This window comes from Babylonia areolata, chromosome 20 (assembly GCF_041734735.1).
Source record: "Babylonia areolata isolate BAREFJ2019XMU chromosome 20, ASM4173473v1, whole genome shotgun sequence".
Taxonomy (NCBI): domain Eukaryota; kingdom Metazoa; phylum Mollusca; class Gastropoda; order Neogastropoda; family Buccinidae; genus Babylonia; species Babylonia areolata.
This window is the reverse complement of record NC_134895.1, coordinates 47096520-47114872: the sequence shown is the minus strand read 5'-3', so window position 1 is coordinate 47114872 and position 18353 is coordinate 47096520. Positions and strand designations below refer to the sequence as shown.

Genomic DNA, 18353 nt, shown 5'->3' with positions numbered 1-18353 from the left:
AATATTGGTATCATTGCGCAGTCGGCCCAGGCGTCAATGCGGTACTGTAAACAATAAATTCCAAGTCCTCATTCTGCCTGCGCTTCACTGAATTGCGGTTACCGCCGTCAGTTGTATCATCATGGGAAAATCACAGACGGTGACTGAAGTCAGTTCAGTCGGGTGCGGCCGGGTTTCGGCATCATGTTGCCAAGTGCGGGACTGAAAACACCCCTGAGAAATTCCGAGTCATTCCCATCAAGTTCTCAGTGTACCGTGCAGTTTAATTGTCAAGTTACCGGCCGCCGTTCAGTTGCAACACTCGTTGGAAACTGACTGCTTCAACTGAAGTGAAGTTCATGGCCGTCGGGTGCGGGTTTCAGGACCACTGACAATCGTACTGTAGCCGTCAATCAGTGGACTGCCTTTTGACTGAGGGTTACGACTCACGACCGTCATACGGTCATCATACATGGTACACTGAATTGTAGCCATAGTGACTGGCTTTTTGTATTCCTTCTTTGTACTTGTTTCGGTTCGGCTGGTCACCGAGGACATACACGTCTTTTACGTCAGCCATTAATGCCGTGACTAATCATCGTAGTAAAAAAATATTTCAGTAAGTAATAATTGACTTCTGTCATCAGTATTCTTAGAATAGTGAATGATTTGCTTTCAGGATTTGATGAAGATAAGATATCTGTTCTCGCTCTCTTAGATTTGTCAGCAGCTTTTGACACTATCGACCACTCTATCCTCTTGAACAGACTTAAAACTTCCTTTGGTATTCGTGACACTGCACTAGCATGGATCACGTCTTACCTGTCAGATCGTACACAGAAAGTGTGTGTAAATGGTACATACTCTAGAGTATCTGCCTTGAAATATGGTGTCCCACAAGGGTCCGTCCTAGGTCCTGTTCTTTTCGTGCTGTATGCGGCTCCTGTGTCGGATGTCATCAGTCATCATGCGATGTCGCATGAGAGCTTTGCTGATGACACACAACTTTATCAGTCGGCTTCCATAGCTGAATTTGATGCACTGGTGACTCAAACACAGGAGTGCATTGCTGGCCTAAAGGACTGGATGACTCTCAACAAGCTGCAATTAAATGATGATAAGACTGAATTTATGATAACCTGTCCAAAGAAGTTTCGTCAACATCCTTCCTTTCCTGACTCTGTTCTGATCAGTAGCACACCTGTTTCACTTTCTCCCTCTGTTCGCAGTCTTGGTGTAATCCTGGACCAGTCTCTTTCCTTCCAACAGCACATTTCGAATATCTGTAAAGTTGCCTATTTGGAACTGCGTAGAATCAGCTCTATCCGCCACTATCTCTCAACCGATGCAACCAAGACACTTGTATGCTCTCTGGTTCTCTCAAGATTGGATTACTGCAACTCTCTTTTGGCCGGCCTTCCCAAATACCTGTTAGACAGACTCCAACGAATTCAGAATAACGCTGCCAGACTCATTTGCAGAGCTTCTAAATTTGACCATGTTTCTCCTCTCCTTCAGTCTCTCCACTGGTTGCCTGTTTCTGATCGAATAGACTATAAGCTATCCACTCTGACCTTTTCTGCAGTCAACGGATCTGGCCCCAAGTATCTTTCTGAACTCATCCATATCTATACCCCGTCTCGCCAGCTCCGTTCTTCTTCTGATACTCGACTTCTCAGGATACCTCACGTCAGAAGTAAGACCTATGGACACAGATCGTTTTCTTTTCAATCGCCAAAGACGTGGAACAAGCTCCCTGATAACCTCCGTCATTCTGATTCCCTCGCATCTTTTAAATCTCGTCTCAAAACTCACCTTTTCCCTCAGCAATAAGTTCAATTGTGGCAGGTCCACAACTACATGCATGTATATGATTGTGTATTGTGTGTGCGTATGTTTATGTAAGTTTGTGCCTGCCTATGTGTGCGTATGTGTTAGGGTAGCTGTTAGATACACATGTATGTTAAAATGTATGTATGCAGTGTGTGTGTGTGTGTGTGTGTGTGCGTGCGTGCGTGCGTGCGTGCGTGCGTGTGTGTGTGTGTGTGTGTGTGTGTGTGTGTGTGTGTGTGTGTGTGGTCACATTTTGGTGTGTGTATGTAACATAGATATAATGTTTTATGTTATCAAAAGCGTTTTTGTAAAGCACCTAGAGCAGATTTCTGGATAGTGTGCTATATAAGTATCCATTATTATTATTATTATTATGATTATTATTATTATCAGTACACCATAGCTTTCGATCAGTCATTTCTCGTCAGTGACCCTGTTATTAAATGTACATTCTCTAAAGTTAGTTCAACTAATGGACTCGACTGAATTAGATATCACACACACACACACACTCGGACACACACACACACACAAACACACACACACACAAACACACACACACTGCAGAAGCAGCCTCGTCAGTGCATCATGCCCATCGGTGTATTAAGTTAACTTAATTAATTAAACAATTCATTTATTCATTCTTTGTTGCTTGTTATCCAACCATATCAGTCAAGACAGCAAAGTATTTGTCTCCAGCTGATGTGAGTGTTCTCCCCACAAAACTGATTTCTTATGATTTTTGTTGATTTCGGGTTAATTGCGGTCGATTTTTGTTAATTGGGCCGATCCCGTCATAAAAACAACCGAACGTGAAAACTGCGCTGTACATACGGGTCCTTTCCGCCATTTGCATCCGATCAAGCAGGCAACGCTGAGAACTCCGAGGAAGATGTCTGGGTTTGGCAGTAGAAGTGGCAGTTATGGTAGAAGTAGGGATGATGATTATGGTGGCGGCTCACCTGTCAAGATGTTTGTACCAGCTGGCGAATGCGGAAAAATAATTGGTAGCCTACCTTCACTTGTTTGGCATCGACAATAGGACCACGTGTGAATCACAAGCGATATGTCCCAGGCAGACTGATGTGCTTTTCACGTTTTCCTTCAGTCTTTGTCTTTTATTTACAACTTCACTTGACCTTTGAAATGTATTGCCTGTTCTTAAGGTACATCGGCAAGATTTCAAACATTGTTTATCGATGTAGAGCAGATATGCAGTATTTTTGAACACGTCTAGTTCTAAAAGTACAGTTTCTGACTATTTCAGCCAATCCGTCGACCGGCGTGTCTGCGAGACTCGGATCGCTCCCGGAACAAATTTCGTTAGAATTGTGTCTGAGTGATAAATTCGTTCATGCATCAAATGCTTTAATCTAACAGGATGAATAGAAAAGGTTTCATACGGAATGGTAGACTACACGTTAAACCGCACCGTGTGACAAATTCACTTGAATGACTGGCGTCACAGTACAACTTCAAAATTTTAAACCTTAACGCATGCCAGAACTGATGCTGCTAAGTGGAGCAGAGTACATCGGTTGAGGTCTCTGGCTGGTTGTTGAGGTTTTGACATCTTCCAGGCTTAATTGTCAGTTTTTAGTTTCATTCCAATTCTTGTGTCCACAGTCAGGAATTTGAATCCACAGATGATTGAATTTCTTGATTTAAAGATGTTTAAAAAAAAAATTCTTGGTTTGGTAGTGCAGGATCCTGGGTATATGAAGGTGTATGTACAAGTACAGTATTTTAGTATTTCTATCAGGTATTTCAAGGTGCATGCAGGTGTAAGTACAATATTTGGTATTTCTGTCCGGTTTCAAGATGTATGCTTAGAAGTGAATATGATTTGCTGTACCACAGCTTGCCATGAAGTATGAACCTGTCATCACTATCCATGGGACTTTCGAGAGAGGGGTTTGGGCAACCCCAAATCTAGAAATGGTTTATTATAGTGCCAATAGTTATATTCTCCTTATTTTTCGGACAAAGTAGGTTTTCTAGTTTTTGTTTTTTCCCCCCTGTTTAGGTGCTGAATCAGTTTTTTAATGACTTTTTAACCATTATTTTTAACCTCTCTCTTTTTTTTTTTTCTAGGTGATAGTCAAGAATGGTAATGCCCAGTTTCAAGGTCCAGCTTTTTATCCTCAAGCTAGTCAGAAACCATATAGCTGATGTAGCCTGTTTGGTGCCTCCTTTTGCTTAACTTATGATTTTAACAGATCATATCAGTCTAATTTGTACTGTGATTTAGAAATTTTGCATTAAAAGACAGCCATTACTTTGTATTTTTTGCACGTATATGCCAGTGTGTTGCAGACCAGTAGAAAACCTATTGGAAATTATCCAAGATGGATTTTAAACAGGTTTTTACAGAATACATTGATATGAAGATGGTAATGTATCTGTTGAATGGAATATGGAAGCACCATTTGAGTTACAGGAGTGGTTGAGGAAAGTAATGAAAAAAATGCAGAATATTATACACGTGTTCGAAATATTGCCTATTTTACTTTGTTTATATTGAATTATTAATCTTTAAGTTTTTTTCCAAGCCCCACCTGCTCCCCCCACTTTTGAAATTTTTTTTAGTGTATAACCCAAAGCCAGATCTTACTCATGGGTCCAGGAATATTAAATGTTCGTGAATTAATGCAGCAGATTTTGCTTCTTTAAATGAGACCAAGAACTCTGGTTTGTAACTATTTGATTTACCAGTGTGCAGCTGAGCAGATAGAAGACAAAAGTTTTGGTCTGAAGAACTTATAGAATGTCGCATTTAAAGGAGCAAAAGTAAATACACTTTTTGGGGGGAAGTTGAATCAGTTCAAAAAGTTTTTAGAGGCGTTTGATTGGCTGAGAGCGGGTGGGCCCGTCTTTTCACTGTTAGCCGCGCGAAATTTGGCCAAGCAGAGCAAACCAATAGGCCTAGTTTGCATCAGTTTGACATGGTACAGTATATGACACCAAATCATCTATTTATGGAACATGTTAATATGAGTAAGTTTTCATTTTGCTCTGAGTATGTTATAAAATTTGACACCTAGCGTTTTTACATTGAATAAATTCAGTCGGTGGACGTTGGTGTGTTACAACAAAATGTGGTTTGTACATTAAAACACAAACATGATGATTACAAGTGCTCTGTACAACTTTTTAAATATTTGTAATTTAGCAGTAAAAGGAAGTACCAAGAAGATGGAACAGGGAATCTTTTTGGAATAAGGAAATTTAATCAAGAACTGGTAATAGAGAAGTAGAGATTTGGCTATCCAACATTGATAATTTACCATCTGGATAGCTCTTGCAAGAAAAAAATAGGCATCAACTCTTTGTCAGTCGTTTAAAAAAAAAGAAAAGAAAAAAAAAGTGATTTTAATTTTTATTGCAGTACATTTAAGACCAAAGAAGATTTTATCAGAATTGCACAAATCACAAATCTGGCTCAGAGTGAAACGTGAAGCTTGCAAGTAAATTGGTCATGAAAGAAAATATTGTAGAATACTGAATTCATCTGGTTTGGCATCTATTTGAGAAGTTAGAGTTTTGGGGAGGTATATTTTACATAGTGATAATGATTTAATACAATATAAAAATGAATAAAATTAGAAAAGGTTTCTTCAGTTAAAGTAATGGAGTGCAAATTGCATGCTTAGGCTTTCTGTTTTCCTATACTAAGTTTATACAATTTAACATGAACCAGGAACTGTTGGTGTGTTAAATTTGGAGCAAAAAAAAAAAAAAAAAAACCCACAAAAAACCCCATCAAATCAGAACAAAACAAAAACATTTTATTCTCAAATTGATGTGTGATTTGTTATTGGTTCTCTGAAAGTGAGTGAACAGGAGTACTTTAAAATTATGTTTTGTTTTACAATCTATATATATTGATCCAGTTCAGTTCAGTGGTCCGTATAGCATATGAAATATATCTTAGAAAATCATAAAGCAGTTAAAATTTGGTTAGGCTGTACAGTGTAGGCTAGACAGTAGACAGTATATAAGAGGAAAACAGGTTTCTGATTCTGTTGTTCAAAAGATGAATACTCAATATTGAATTTGAAAAGCGTAATTTTGTATTCAATGTTTGATAACATGATGTAAATTTACAGGTCGCGGCGGTAGCAAGATCAGAGAACTTCAGGAACAGACTGGGTGCAAAATTGCGGTAAGTGTAGTTTTCTTTTGCAGTGAAGTGGGTGTGCTGTTTTCATTGCCCCTCTTAACCCCAGGTCGCTCAGCACTAATCACCCATGAAATCCCATGCCAAGGCGAATAACTCTTGCGATTTTCAAAAGTGGGTAATTATAAACATTGATTTACTCAAGTCTTAGTCAAAATGACCCGGTTTCCCCCTCAAATCGCACTATTTTAAGCAATTTTTAAAAACATTGGCAGGAATTTTTTTTTTTTTTTTTTTTTTTTTTACTACACAGGTAATCCACTTCTTCATGCTCTGAATCCTCCTACATTGGTTCAGTCACACTCCTGTACTCTTGGTTTGATGTGTGAATGATATCACTTATGCATACTGCATTAAAAAAAAAAAAAAAAGGATTGCTTGACTTCAGCCACTCTTATGTTTCACATGAATCTGTTTCACCTAGGTGCCACCATGTTGAAAACCATGTGGTTCTGTGAAGTAGGGTTGGTCAGTGCAAAACAATCTAAAGCTTCTACAGAATGCATGAACAATGGTCTAAGGGAAGGAACTTGCAAGATAAGTGTTTGAGTTATCTGGAAATCATGAGTTGTTGCCCAAAAAAGTAAGAATGGCAACATTAAAAAACCATAATCTGTCGGAAGAATGCGTCCGACACGACTTCAGGCGAATGGAACAGTGGGGGAAATCCGCATCCGGCAAGACTTGAGTTGAAAATATAATTACCTTCTTTTATTGCACATGTTTATATTTCCTGCATTCTGTACGTAATAAAATTGCAAAAGAATTTTTGTTTCCAGGCTCATGTTGCTTTGTATTTACATACACATGAAAAAAAAAAAGTGTCAAATTTGGCGGTCAGCTTGGAAAAACATTCCTTTTAATTACAGTATGATTTTCTTTGAAATAATTTTATCTGGTCTGCAGTGTCTTCTAACACATCTTCTTATTCTTTTTCTTACTCAGCTTGAATTATAACAATGAACATGCTGATTTTTATGTTCTTTTCATTTTGAGGGATGTTTTCCTATGATGGTCGGGAGAAAAACAACAGCAAACAAACAAAAACAAACAACAAACCTACCTCACATATTATTTCTCCATAATGAAAAGAAAAATGTAATCCATTGAATGTTTAATCAGGAAGATCGTGCTGAATGCCATATCAGTGCAATCAACGACTGACAGTATCGATTCCGATGGTCTGGCTATTGATTTATGATTTCGGAGGTCTGGCGATTGATTCACAATTTTGGAGGTCCGGCGATCGATTCACGATTTCGTAAGTCCGGCGATTGATTAACGCTCAAGTACTGACTACACTCTCAATATTGGTAAAACTCGGTCAGTGGATGTCTAGGTCACTCAGTATGATCGACTTTTACAAAATTCTCACGCAGAAATCATCTTCAGAATAGTCGTTTGGATTACGCTACTACGATCAACAATTATCAAACTCATCTTGCAACTTAAAAACTTTGGCAAAAACTTGACCAAATCAGTAATATATTCCATTGAACTAGCACAATCCGGAAGATCGTGCAGAACTCCAATAAATATCCGTGAAATCAAGACTAACTCACTGACAATATTGATTTCGGAGGTCCGGCATTTGATTCATGATTTCGGAAGTCCGGCGATCGATTCACATTCAAGTGACCAACTTCACTCTCATTGTCGGCAAAACTCTGGTCATTCGATATCTAGGTCACTCAGTTCAATCGATTTACAAGATTCTCATGGAAAAATCATGAAAATGGTTCAAAGTCATCTTCAGAATCATCATTCAGATTTCGCTAAAGCTCTCGGCAATCATCAAACTTGTCTTACAACTTTAAATTTTCACAACTTTGTCAAAATTTAAGCAAATCGGACTCTGGAAAGTGCAAGATGCATGGCAGGAAGTGCCGAAAACAAGGTTGTGAATCTCGTGAGTCTTGGTTATGTAAACAACCATGGCTGCATCCATAGTAAGCACACAGCGGTACCGGGCAGGTTCAGGTGTTGCACTGCAAACCGCTATTTAGCAGGTATGGTGTATAATGATTAAGAAAAAAATGTATTTACATATTGGATGCAAACAGATTTGGGTGAAAATGTTTGGACGGGTTTTTAGTTAACTGTTGTCTCCTTTTTCTGCCTCTCCCAGTCCATTCCGCTTTCTTTTTACGAACCAGCCTTGACACTTTTTTCTCTCGCATTCTGTGCTGTTTTGCTCTGGAGATTAGGTTACTAGTAAGATTGTGAACATTTGATCACTTGCTGTGCATCCTGCAGTGTTATTTTCCTATATGGCTTTTTTTTTTTTTATATATATATATTTTTTTTAATGTATATTTTGTTTGGCTTTGAAGTTCAGGTTTTGTTTTGGTTTTTTGTTGTTTTTTTATGGTTGTTTCTAATCCGGGAATTGTAAATTATGCGGAAGGACTGACGTCCTTGAAACCGCCAATCTCACTTGCCCTAAGCAGCTAAATGTTTGTGATAACTTATCATGAACTGTGTTTTGTAGGTTTAACTTGATTTTTTATATTTAAAAAAAAAATTTAAATGACATTATTGTGTTGAACGTGATTGGACATTTGTATAATTGGGCTGTCCTGATGCAGCCCTGTGCGGTCGGCTGGACTATAAGCAACAGTGATGATACGGATGATATATTTCATGGGCATGTCTTTTGGTATAGGTTTCTCGTGATGATGAGGGAAACGGAACGCGCCGTGTGGAATTGACTGGCTCTGATGATGCTGTTGATCTTGCAATGGACATAATCAACCAGATCATGGAATCTGGGGATGACAGAGGTGGCAGACGACAGACCTATGGAGGAGGATCATATGGTATGTGTTCATTGTTTTCTTGTTAGGAACATTTTTGTAATTAGTAATATTCGCTGCATTCACAGTCTGTTTTATTCCCCATTCCCTTGGCTCTTATGAATGTTTGCACCATTTTTCCACTCAGTGAGATCTGAAGAAAGGCATCCAAGTTTGTAATCAAGTGTTGGAATTTACTTTACTTCCCTGCAAGTCTTTTTTCATACCATCCATCTTAATGTCCCATGGTAGTTGTCATTGCTCTTGATCTTCCATATCTGTGACCTCTACAAGTAACTTTGAACAAGTAATTTTGAAGATTTTATGGAGGTGGTCATATGACATTGATGTAATGATTTGTTCAGGTGCTGGTGCTGGTGCTGGTGCTGGTGGTGGAGGATCCAAAGATATCATCCAAGTTGACACCAGTTTTGTTGGCAGAATTATTGGTATGATATTGCATTGTTTTGGGGGTTTCTATTCCTGTCAAATTCTGATTTTTCATCCATTTTCTTAGAAATAGTTCAGTTAGGCCTGCTGGGATTAGTAGGTCTGCACAAGCAAAATCATCAAATTCCGGGTTTGTCAGTCTTGAAGTGTCATTGACAGAACCCGGGAAAGTTTGTTTAGGGACACATGTTATGAAGTGGCTGTAACGGTGTTTCACATACAGACCTGGCATTTGCTGTGATTTAGAGCGAAGTATGCTACATTGAGCTTCAGAATGCCAGGTTGATATGCTCAATAAAATTGTATCAAATTGGTTAAAAGTCCTGAAATGATTTCAAATGAACATTTTTTTGGTAAAAACAAAAATGAGTGAACTGTCACGATTAGGGGATGATTGGTCTGGGGATTGCTTTTGCTTAGTATGCCATGATGAATGATGAATTTTTTTTATTTATTTTTTTTAAATTGATTATTTTTTGTTGCAGGAAAGGGTGGTTCCAGAATTCGTGAGTTGCAAGATGAAACTGGCTGCCGCATCAATGTAAGTGTTGAGCAAACCAGCACCAGAAAAACCTTGTTATAAATCAGAATCATAACGGTGCATTTCAAGATTCCATTTTCAGGGGGGGTGACCCTACTTCGTGGTGCCCTTGATCTGTCACACCATTGTTGGATTTAGATGCAGAAGCATGCAAATCTTGGTCTTCTAATGTCATAAATTATAAATCTTTGTCAAGTTTTTTGTGTGTTTGAAGTGAAACAAAGTTTATTTGCATATCTCTTTCGGTCTCTCCCTCTCTATTTACAAAGATTTAGTAAAAAGAATTCTTAACTGATCTCTTGAGCATTACTTGAGATACATTGTTTCAGCCATGAGATCTTGACAATCGGGCCACTAGCATCATGAATTGCAGACATCCTTATTGTGTGGATTTAACAGAATTATTTAGATGATAGAAGTATTTCCATACATCAGTGCACAAGTATGTTTACAGACAAATGTTTGTCAGTGACTCTGATTACTTGTAGCATGATTCCAGCTTTAGTCATAAATGATAAAAACCAATTTAATTACACATACTTAACCGTGACCCAACTAGTGCAGACTCCGGCAGGGGTCTGACATTCCTGTCCTGTGCAAACTACTATCCGCCTATGCGGAGAAAATGAAACTACGGCCGATAACCTCCCGGAAGTAGCTAACCTCCCCTTTGTCCCGCTGGCTAGCACCCTCTTTTTCCGGCAGCCATCATGACTCCTGTTCCTGTGCTCTTCATACGGCTAAGTTTTTTTTCGTATTTTCTGCCTGTCTGTCAATTCTCTGGCGTTCTTGTTTGTTGTCAAATTATGTCTCCAACCAGGTCACATAATTATGTAGCTCAATTGGGGAATCGTGCTAAAATTAAGGTAAGGCGCGATCGCAATCGATTCACTGACACTCTGGGCCCTCTACTCCTGGCCCTCTCAACAACGCCAACCCGCCGCCTTCTCCACTTCCTCCGCTCCCTCCGGTCGACTCCAGACCTCCGCCACCTCCTCTGGTGACATCTAGAGGTTTGTGGTCACACACCCAGGTCAGTGTTACCTTTAATGTCATTTTTATCGATCCGCGAACTCACTCGACGCGATCCGCGTTTTCTCGGCCCTGCCAGTCGGCAGTGTACGAGTCGATCGCCTCTATCTCTTTTCCCATACCCACAGTTGCGCCAATGGAATGGCCACAATCCCTTTGGGGAAAAAAAGGGAAAAAAAGGCAGCTTGTTTTGGATCCGCACGTTAGACTGGGCCCTATGTGCGATGCGTCCGTGGTGGCGGCCGTGACATCAGATCACGCGACCCCCCACGCGGCATGCCTCAACCGTCTCGGATCCAATGGCGACTGAGGCGCGTAGGGATGCCCTCCCCTGGTGTAGGAAGGTGGACCACTAGGGGGACACGTTTGCCCATACGCGTGCATCCCCCTCCTTGTCCGGATCACCCGATCCAAGGGAGGCAACCCCTGCTTCGGCACTATTGCCGGTGACCGCTGCAGTTATTTCCCTTGCACCGGCACTGCTCCTCGCCTTCAGTGCGAGTGCGTGCACGGTCCTACCAAGCTATGCGGTGATGACCCCATCTGCCACACCGCCGAGTGCTGCTGTTTCCCATCCACTAATGGTGTCTCAGCAAGCTACTCGACCAAACAATCAACAACTCATCGCTAACTTGCTGCAGCAATTATGCACCACTCTGCCTTCCGGTGCCGCACCTTGCGCCTGCACCGCCCCTCGCCCACAGAGCAGGTACGTGCACGCCCCATTGGAACTTAGGCAGTGTTGGATTCTTCTGCCCCATTGCCTAACTCTGCTGTTACCCAGACTAATATTGGCACTTCCACGTTGGAGTACCTCTTATATCATATCATATATCAATATCAAGGCGTGCAGGCCTGACAAGGCCTTTTACCCGCTTGAAGTGGGGAAGAAATAGTCCCCACCTATGTCTGATGCATTTTTCAACATTGAGTGTGCAGTGCTTGAAAAATCAGTAAAAATGTAAATGAGTTTTGTATTTTAAGTTTTTAAAATGAATATCAAGATAATTTTTTAAATGTATTAATAACTCCATCCTGCCTCTCGGCAGTGCTCGGGCCGATCTTGTCTATCACTTTATCCGTCAACACACAACAACTGACAACTGAACGTCGGTCCTCTCCCAGGAGCTTTTCGCGAGATTGGACCGCCGTTCAGCAACAGGGGGATGCACATCTCACGGCAAGCCGACGGTCTTGTCACCCCCTCGTTCACGACGCCCATAACACTGGATTACGGCTCCGTCATGCCACATGCCCCAACCGTCTTGCGTCCGATGGCGACCGATTCGGGTTGGGGTGCCCATGGCACTAAGGGACGTTATAATTATTCCCCTTGCGGTTGTTTTCACCTGTGTCGGTTACGGTGGCATCGAACCACGGACTCTCACACACAACATGACACTCCTCCCACGTCGCACCAGGGGGATATGTGCTCTAAAGACACCTTCATTTTCGGCGCCAAGGGAGGCAACTCCACATTTGTAACCTAGGCGCTTGAAGCTGTATTTAGTTTCACTGACACAGCACATCACTCCTGCCCCCCGTGCTGTCCACCAACGATGTTTTCTTTCAGTTTCTCATTGGGCCCTCATGCCCAGTCATGGACTTTACACATCTTTGCATAGCAACTGCACTTTTCTTGCTGTTTCTCAGGCTATTGGCCACAGGAAATACAACACAATATTTCCCCTTCTATCCATTTGATTTATTATCACAAGCAACAATCACGAAATATATATATATAAATATTTATAAAAAAAAAAATCTATATATATATATGTATATATATACATATATATATATATATATACACACATATATATATACACACACACATATATACATGTATATGAGATAAGATATATTGCTACATTCATACACATTTCTGCTTTCACTTATAGATGTGTACTTATCCCTCGGTATACACATGTGTATGTGCTTATGGGATAGGTTCAGACGACTTTCATATTAACATGTACAATTATATTTCTATTTCTATTCATTGACATCTATTCATTGAGATTCCCTACATAGCAATATAGGCACACTTGCATTTGCGGCCTTCTGTTCACAATGCCCAGAACTCTCTGCCTCTACGTACTGGCACTTTATTCATATGCGTATGTACATCTCATATGTAGGTGCATGGACAGATTCCTTTCCATTGATGATTATGCACACTTACCCATTTACTTGGGTATATCTGTGCACGCTACACGTATGCTTATACAGCCGCTTATTTCTTGTGTCTCGATCTCTTGTCATTGGCATATTTCTGACATTATCACTTGAGTTGATGGAAGTTTTTATTCCCTTTGCACATATATGTATTCATTTTCATACATTCATCCCTACCTTGCTTTCGGAGGACGACTGCACTCACAAAAGAAAAAGAAAAAAGCCTCATTCACGCCTGAATGTATGCTCCTTCACATTTCAGTAGTGGCTGGTCCTTAGGGATCCACACACACCCCCTTCACACCCACAGGGCTAAGAATGCCCTCTCTTGGTGCAGGACGGACAAGGCAACCCAACTCGTTTGCCTGCAACAATCACCCATAAGGCTGGAGATGCACAAGGAGGGATGAGGCAGTCCAACTTAGAGGTGCCACTCTGGACACACATGCCCTTCATTCCTTCCAAGTTTGTAAGGCATCCCTTCTTTCTCCCCTTGCCTACAACAACCCTTGGTTTGCACCACTGTGATTGTGACAAAAGCTCCACACGGGCCCTACATCCTAGCCAGCCTTCCCATGAAGAGGTGTCTTGCCTTCCAAGTTTTAGCGGACCCAATAACTGCCCACTGGGCAGGAGACAATCACCCTAAGCCCATCTCTTCCACTCCTCTCCAGTAGCAGAAGGCCTGGGTCATAATTGTTTTACTCTACATTTGGGAAAAATGCATATTGACTAGGACGGATGTGTCCCACAAAGCACAACGAACCGTCCATTAGCCACAGGGGTGTACCTTTCTGCCCACTCATACCAGCACGGCAGATGCCGCATTCAAGCACATCAGTTCACCCCATCATCTTGCTTGAACACAAATCCCCGGCGTTTGAAAGCACTTTCCACACTTGGTCTTCCCTGCCCGATCCTTTCGGCCTCTACACACAACCACTGCTGTGGTTACAGATGCGCATTCCTCCTCAAGCACTGTCTTTCCAATGAGACACTTGCAGGGGTTTCTAGCCTAGGCAGGCTATCCCATCATGGAGCCCCAGCCTTCGGTCAAGGGCCTGTCAGAGGATGACTTTGTTGTCACTTAGGAAGCAAGCACCATGTCTTTCAGACACACGGTTGCACCACAAGACCCCGTCAACTCTTTCCGGCTTCCTTACATTGCATCATAACCTGCATGGTGAAGACCTTCGTCCCTGAAGCACACAGCAGCTGTTTCCTGATTTACCCATGCTGATTGGTGTCCTCCTAGGAACAATATATGATAATCAGTTGTGTACGACAGTCTCCATCAGAACACCAGAGGAGGCAACTGCTGTCCAGTCTATTCGGGCTGGAATTCGATTATACAATTTATAGTAGAGAGTGTTTTGCCCAAGTTGCATCCCCGGTCCCTCAATCAAGAGGGCCTTAGGACTCATCATTGGGACGGTTCCCAAAGGCTACTTAGGCCAAAGGCTACAGCACTAAGCCCCAGAGCAATTTGACTTCTAGTCTGAGAGACATAGTCATTCATGAAAGACTAAGCTGCAAATGATTTCCCTTTGCAATTAAGAAACCACTGATAATACAGCTCTCGCCTTGCAGTTGGCCATACTAAAAACGTATGTCAGATCAGTGTAAATAGCCAGTACAACACATCTTGAGCCACTTACCTCCCTGCCCCGCCCCGCTCCATCCCAGACTCGGTGCGCACCACACACAGCCAGAGGCCTGTCATGGATCCGGTCCCCTTTCCCACTAAAGAACCTTCAGCAAAAATTTTCCCCATGGAAACCCTCTTCCATTTGGGAATTCCACCACAGAATGAGACTCAGTGACCTGTGGGCACATGAAATGCACTTCCACAGCCTGATCCAACCCAGCCATTGACTGCCGACAACTTTCTGCAGGTTACTCCAGCATGCCACACTCAGGTAGAGAAGCCACCAAGCCTTCCGTATGCCCCTTCGTGATGGTACCTACCTGGGCAATTATACAACCTTGTCCCAGAGACACCAGGGACATCAAGTCTTTTGTTGCCAAATGTCTGTCTGCCATTCTATGCATAGGCAACATACCAGTGCTGTCATTTTTTGACACCGTCAAGGGGGGGGTGGGGGGGGGGGGGGAGTGCCCATCGCCTGTCAGCTTGCATGGAGGAGCTCTACAGATCTGGCTGTCATGCCTAAGGCAAGCCCAACACGGTGACCTACCTCTGTCTCGTGCCACAGTTTCCTTCAAACACAAAAATCACTTCCACTATCGGCCCACATCCGTTGTGGAATCATCAGATCAAACCACATGCGCACCTCCTTGCATTGACGCTCATCCGCACAGCTGTGGTTCACAGACCTCCCCCACAATACAGCTGTGGACCTCTGTCTTCTTTACCCGCACCAATGTCCTTAGGCGACACAGTACACTCTACTTTCGTCAACTTCTACTTGAGGGACACCTATCGCTTTAGGGATGATGGCTCATCGACTTCTTCCAGAGAGACGTCGCACGCCTGCGGGTTGATGGCGCAAGAGGCATCGCTTCTGTGGTAGTTGTACAACAGTCCATCACAGCACACAGACAGTAGAACAGGCGAGCCCTCCACCTTGTCGCGCTATTCTGCACTAGTTGGGTCACGGTTAAGTATGTGTAATTAAAAGGAAATTTTCTATCTAAAATTACGTTTGAATAACATATTTACCGTGACCCAAATTTAAGACCCTCCCGTTCTCCCCGCTTCCTGTTCTCCCTGCTTGCTGCGCTGGTGATGGCATATTGCCGTCAAAAGAGGGCGCTAGCCAGCGGGACAAAGGGGAGGTTACCTACTTCCGGGAGGTTATCGGCCGTAGTTTCGTTTTCTCCGCATAGGCGGATAGTAGTTTGCACAGGACAGGAATGTCAGACCCCTGCCGGAGTCTGCACTAGTTGGGTCACGGTAAGTATGTTATTCAAACGTAATTTTAGATAGAAAATTTCCTTTTAGTAGTTTTTCTGTATTTTCAGTCATAAAAGTGAATTTTTGCAAGGAAATGAGCTTTACATGTATGCCAAGTGAGCATGGATGGTACTATAAATTGATCTTGGCTTTGTTATTCCAGAGGTTGAACATGATCTTTCTACCTGCAGGTGTCCCGTGATGGTGGGAACTACGGCCAGACAGAAGTGGAGCTTGTGGGCAGTCGGTCATCCATTCAACATGCCAAACAACGTATTGATGACATCACTCAGCAGGCCTATTGAAAAGACTGCTTGGTATCCTATGACTGTGATGGGATCGAAAAGAAAAAAGCAGTTCTTTGTTTTGTGTCTTGTCTATGTAGTAGTTCTCGCACCAGTTAATATTGTTTGCAGGAAAATGCAAATTGTCTTAATTTTCTCTCCCACCCCGCCTTTCGTTTTTGTCCAGCTTTGATCAGCAGATGGGATGTTCATTTCGGCTGTCTTGTGAACTGCTCAACATTCTGATGGTATGCCATGACTGTGTGCCATACTTTTGTTGTAGTGATGTGTTCGATAGAGACATTTCAGTCAGAGGTGTGCAATTGAAATAATTTGACGTGGATCTGAAATAAGGACTTCTGTGACTTACCCGACGCACTCCAGGCCACTTTCCAGCCTCTCCAAAGATTTTTTTTTTTTTTTTTTTTTTTTACTCTGGATAAGACCAAGTGAAAGGTGTTTTTTTTTTCAAAATGGACTGCCCTGTTTTGTCTGAACAATCATTCACTCAAAAGATGGAAGTTTGTGATCACTGTGTGTGCGCATGTTGTGAATGTGGAAGCCGATTTTCATCATCTTTTTTTTTGTTTTGAAAACGTACCATTCTGATTTTTTTTTTTTTTTTTTTTTTTTTTTATGTGTCGGAGAATGTAATGAAGGAGCTCCCCTTTTCTGGTCATTTCCCCCTTTTTTTTCTCTCCCCTTAAAAACTGAAAAGCTAGTCCTGCAGTGGCAGTAATAATTACATTTTCCAGAAGTGAACAATCATCCGTCTATTACAAAATCTTGACAACACTGCCAGATTATTGAATAGAATGGGTACAGAGTGCAGATAGTAAATTTTTCCTTTTTCGTTCTTATCTGGAGTTCCATACATCTTTTATAATAAAGCATCGCTATTTTCTTTTTTATCAGTTGTAATACTTTAAAAGGTCAGGAAAAGTAACTCTGAATGTGAAGAAATGTGAGGAAGGATGCTTCTTAAAAGCTGTGTGTGCGTGATTTTAATGTTTGATCTTATGTTGAGAAGCTTAACGCATTATTTTTGACCGTAGTAACTTTGGTAATCTGGCAGAAGATATATGATGTTCCCCTAGTCACACTCTATATCATTGTATAGTTTGTGATGCACCAGACAGGCAAACGACCGGAATCTGAAATGAAACAAAAAGCCATGTTCATAACCCATATTAGTCATTGTTTTGAATATGAAGGAAAAAAAGGAATAAAAAAAATTATTCATATCCTGTTGTGTGTTTGTGTAATGTGCTGTTTCAATCCCCAGGTCTGCAGAGTCTTGTAAATGTACATAATCATATGTAGACATGACTCGAGGGCAGAACAATTACTGTAATGATTGGTCTTCAGCCTGAGACCAAGGCACACACATCTGGTCATTACTGCTTATGCTTCCCATCAGCTTGTATACACAGGTTGATACATGTAGAGACGGTTTAAACACTCATAACCACTGATAACCATTTTCAATGTCTGACATCCAGAGAGTAGTCGCTTAGACCCCTCTGCATTTCAACACGAGGCAGTCTAGGCACTCCTTTGTGCATTATCCCGGTCAGCTGGCTTGTGTCCCCATTTGTCAGAGTGGTTAATTTGACCTGAAAAGGTAGGTAGGCCTAATTGTGAACGATTCATTTACCTCCCCACTTAGAAGCGTGCTCAGCCACACACATTTCAGTCTTCTGATACCTTAAGGGGGCGCTTAAGGTAGTTTTGGGGGCAGTTTTGTTTCTCAGCTTCTATAGCAGCTATAGTCCTAAAATTTGGCACACGTCAAGAATATAATAATACCATTCCATGCACAAAATTTTACAGGTATACCTTCATTACAAACATTTTTATGTAATATTTTATTATTTTTCTAAAAAAACCGACGAATTTGGCCCCCTGCCTGAGAAAGAACTGTACATATTTGAGGTTCTACTCTTAATTTACTGATTTATTCTTAGACCATTCTGTGCATATAACTCATGAAATAAACTGAACACACACCTGGGACACAGCTGGCATGCTAGAATAAACTATTTTTTTTTTAGTAACGTCTTTGACAGAATTATGATATGATAAAAAGTGTCATAGATACACTGATTTTGATACATTATATGCACTCAGCAGGCAATTTTACATCAGTGTGCCAAATTTTATG

At 41.5% G+C, this 18353-nt stretch overlaps 1 protein-coding gene across 2 annotated transcripts; it reads left to right on the top strand.

The window, feature by feature from the left end:
* The first annotated feature begins 2644 nt into the window (after positions 1 to 2644).
* Positions 2645 to 17433, top strand: LOC143294660 (far upstream element-binding protein 1-like). 2 transcript variants are annotated; one of them, XM_076606040.1, is made up of 6 exons: positions 2645 to 2819; positions 5922 to 5977; positions 8658 to 8813; positions 9161 to 9236; positions 9723 to 9778; positions 16097 to 17433. In XM_076606040.1, exons 1-6 carry the CDS (start codon positions 2705 to 2707, stop codon positions 16208 to 16210), a joined length of 573 nt encoding a protein of 190 aa, XP_076462155.1. In that variant the 5' UTR covers positions 2645 to 2704; the 3' UTR covers positions 16211 to 17433. The 2 variants fall into 2 exon arrangements, with proteins under 2 accessions (XP_076462155.1, XP_076462154.1); XM_076606039.1 differs by having other exon boundaries at positions 2646 to 2819; positions 8658 to 8811; positions 9153 to 9236.
* Positions 17434 to 18353: the final 920 nt, after the last annotated feature.

Coding starts and splice junctions, on each gene's coding strand:
- LOC143294660 (XM_076606039.1), top strand. CDS start 2,705: ATGTCTGGGTTTGGCAGTAGAAGTGGCAGTTATGGTAGAAGTAGGGAT. Junction 5,978..8,657: donor AGACTGGGTGCAAAATTGCG/GTAAGTGTAGTT, acceptor CTTTTGGTATAG/GTTTCTCGTGATGATGAGGG. Junction 8,812..9,152: donor CTATGGAGGAGGATCATATG/GTATGTGTTCAT, acceptor TGATTTGTTCAG/GTGCTGGTGCTGGTGCTGGT.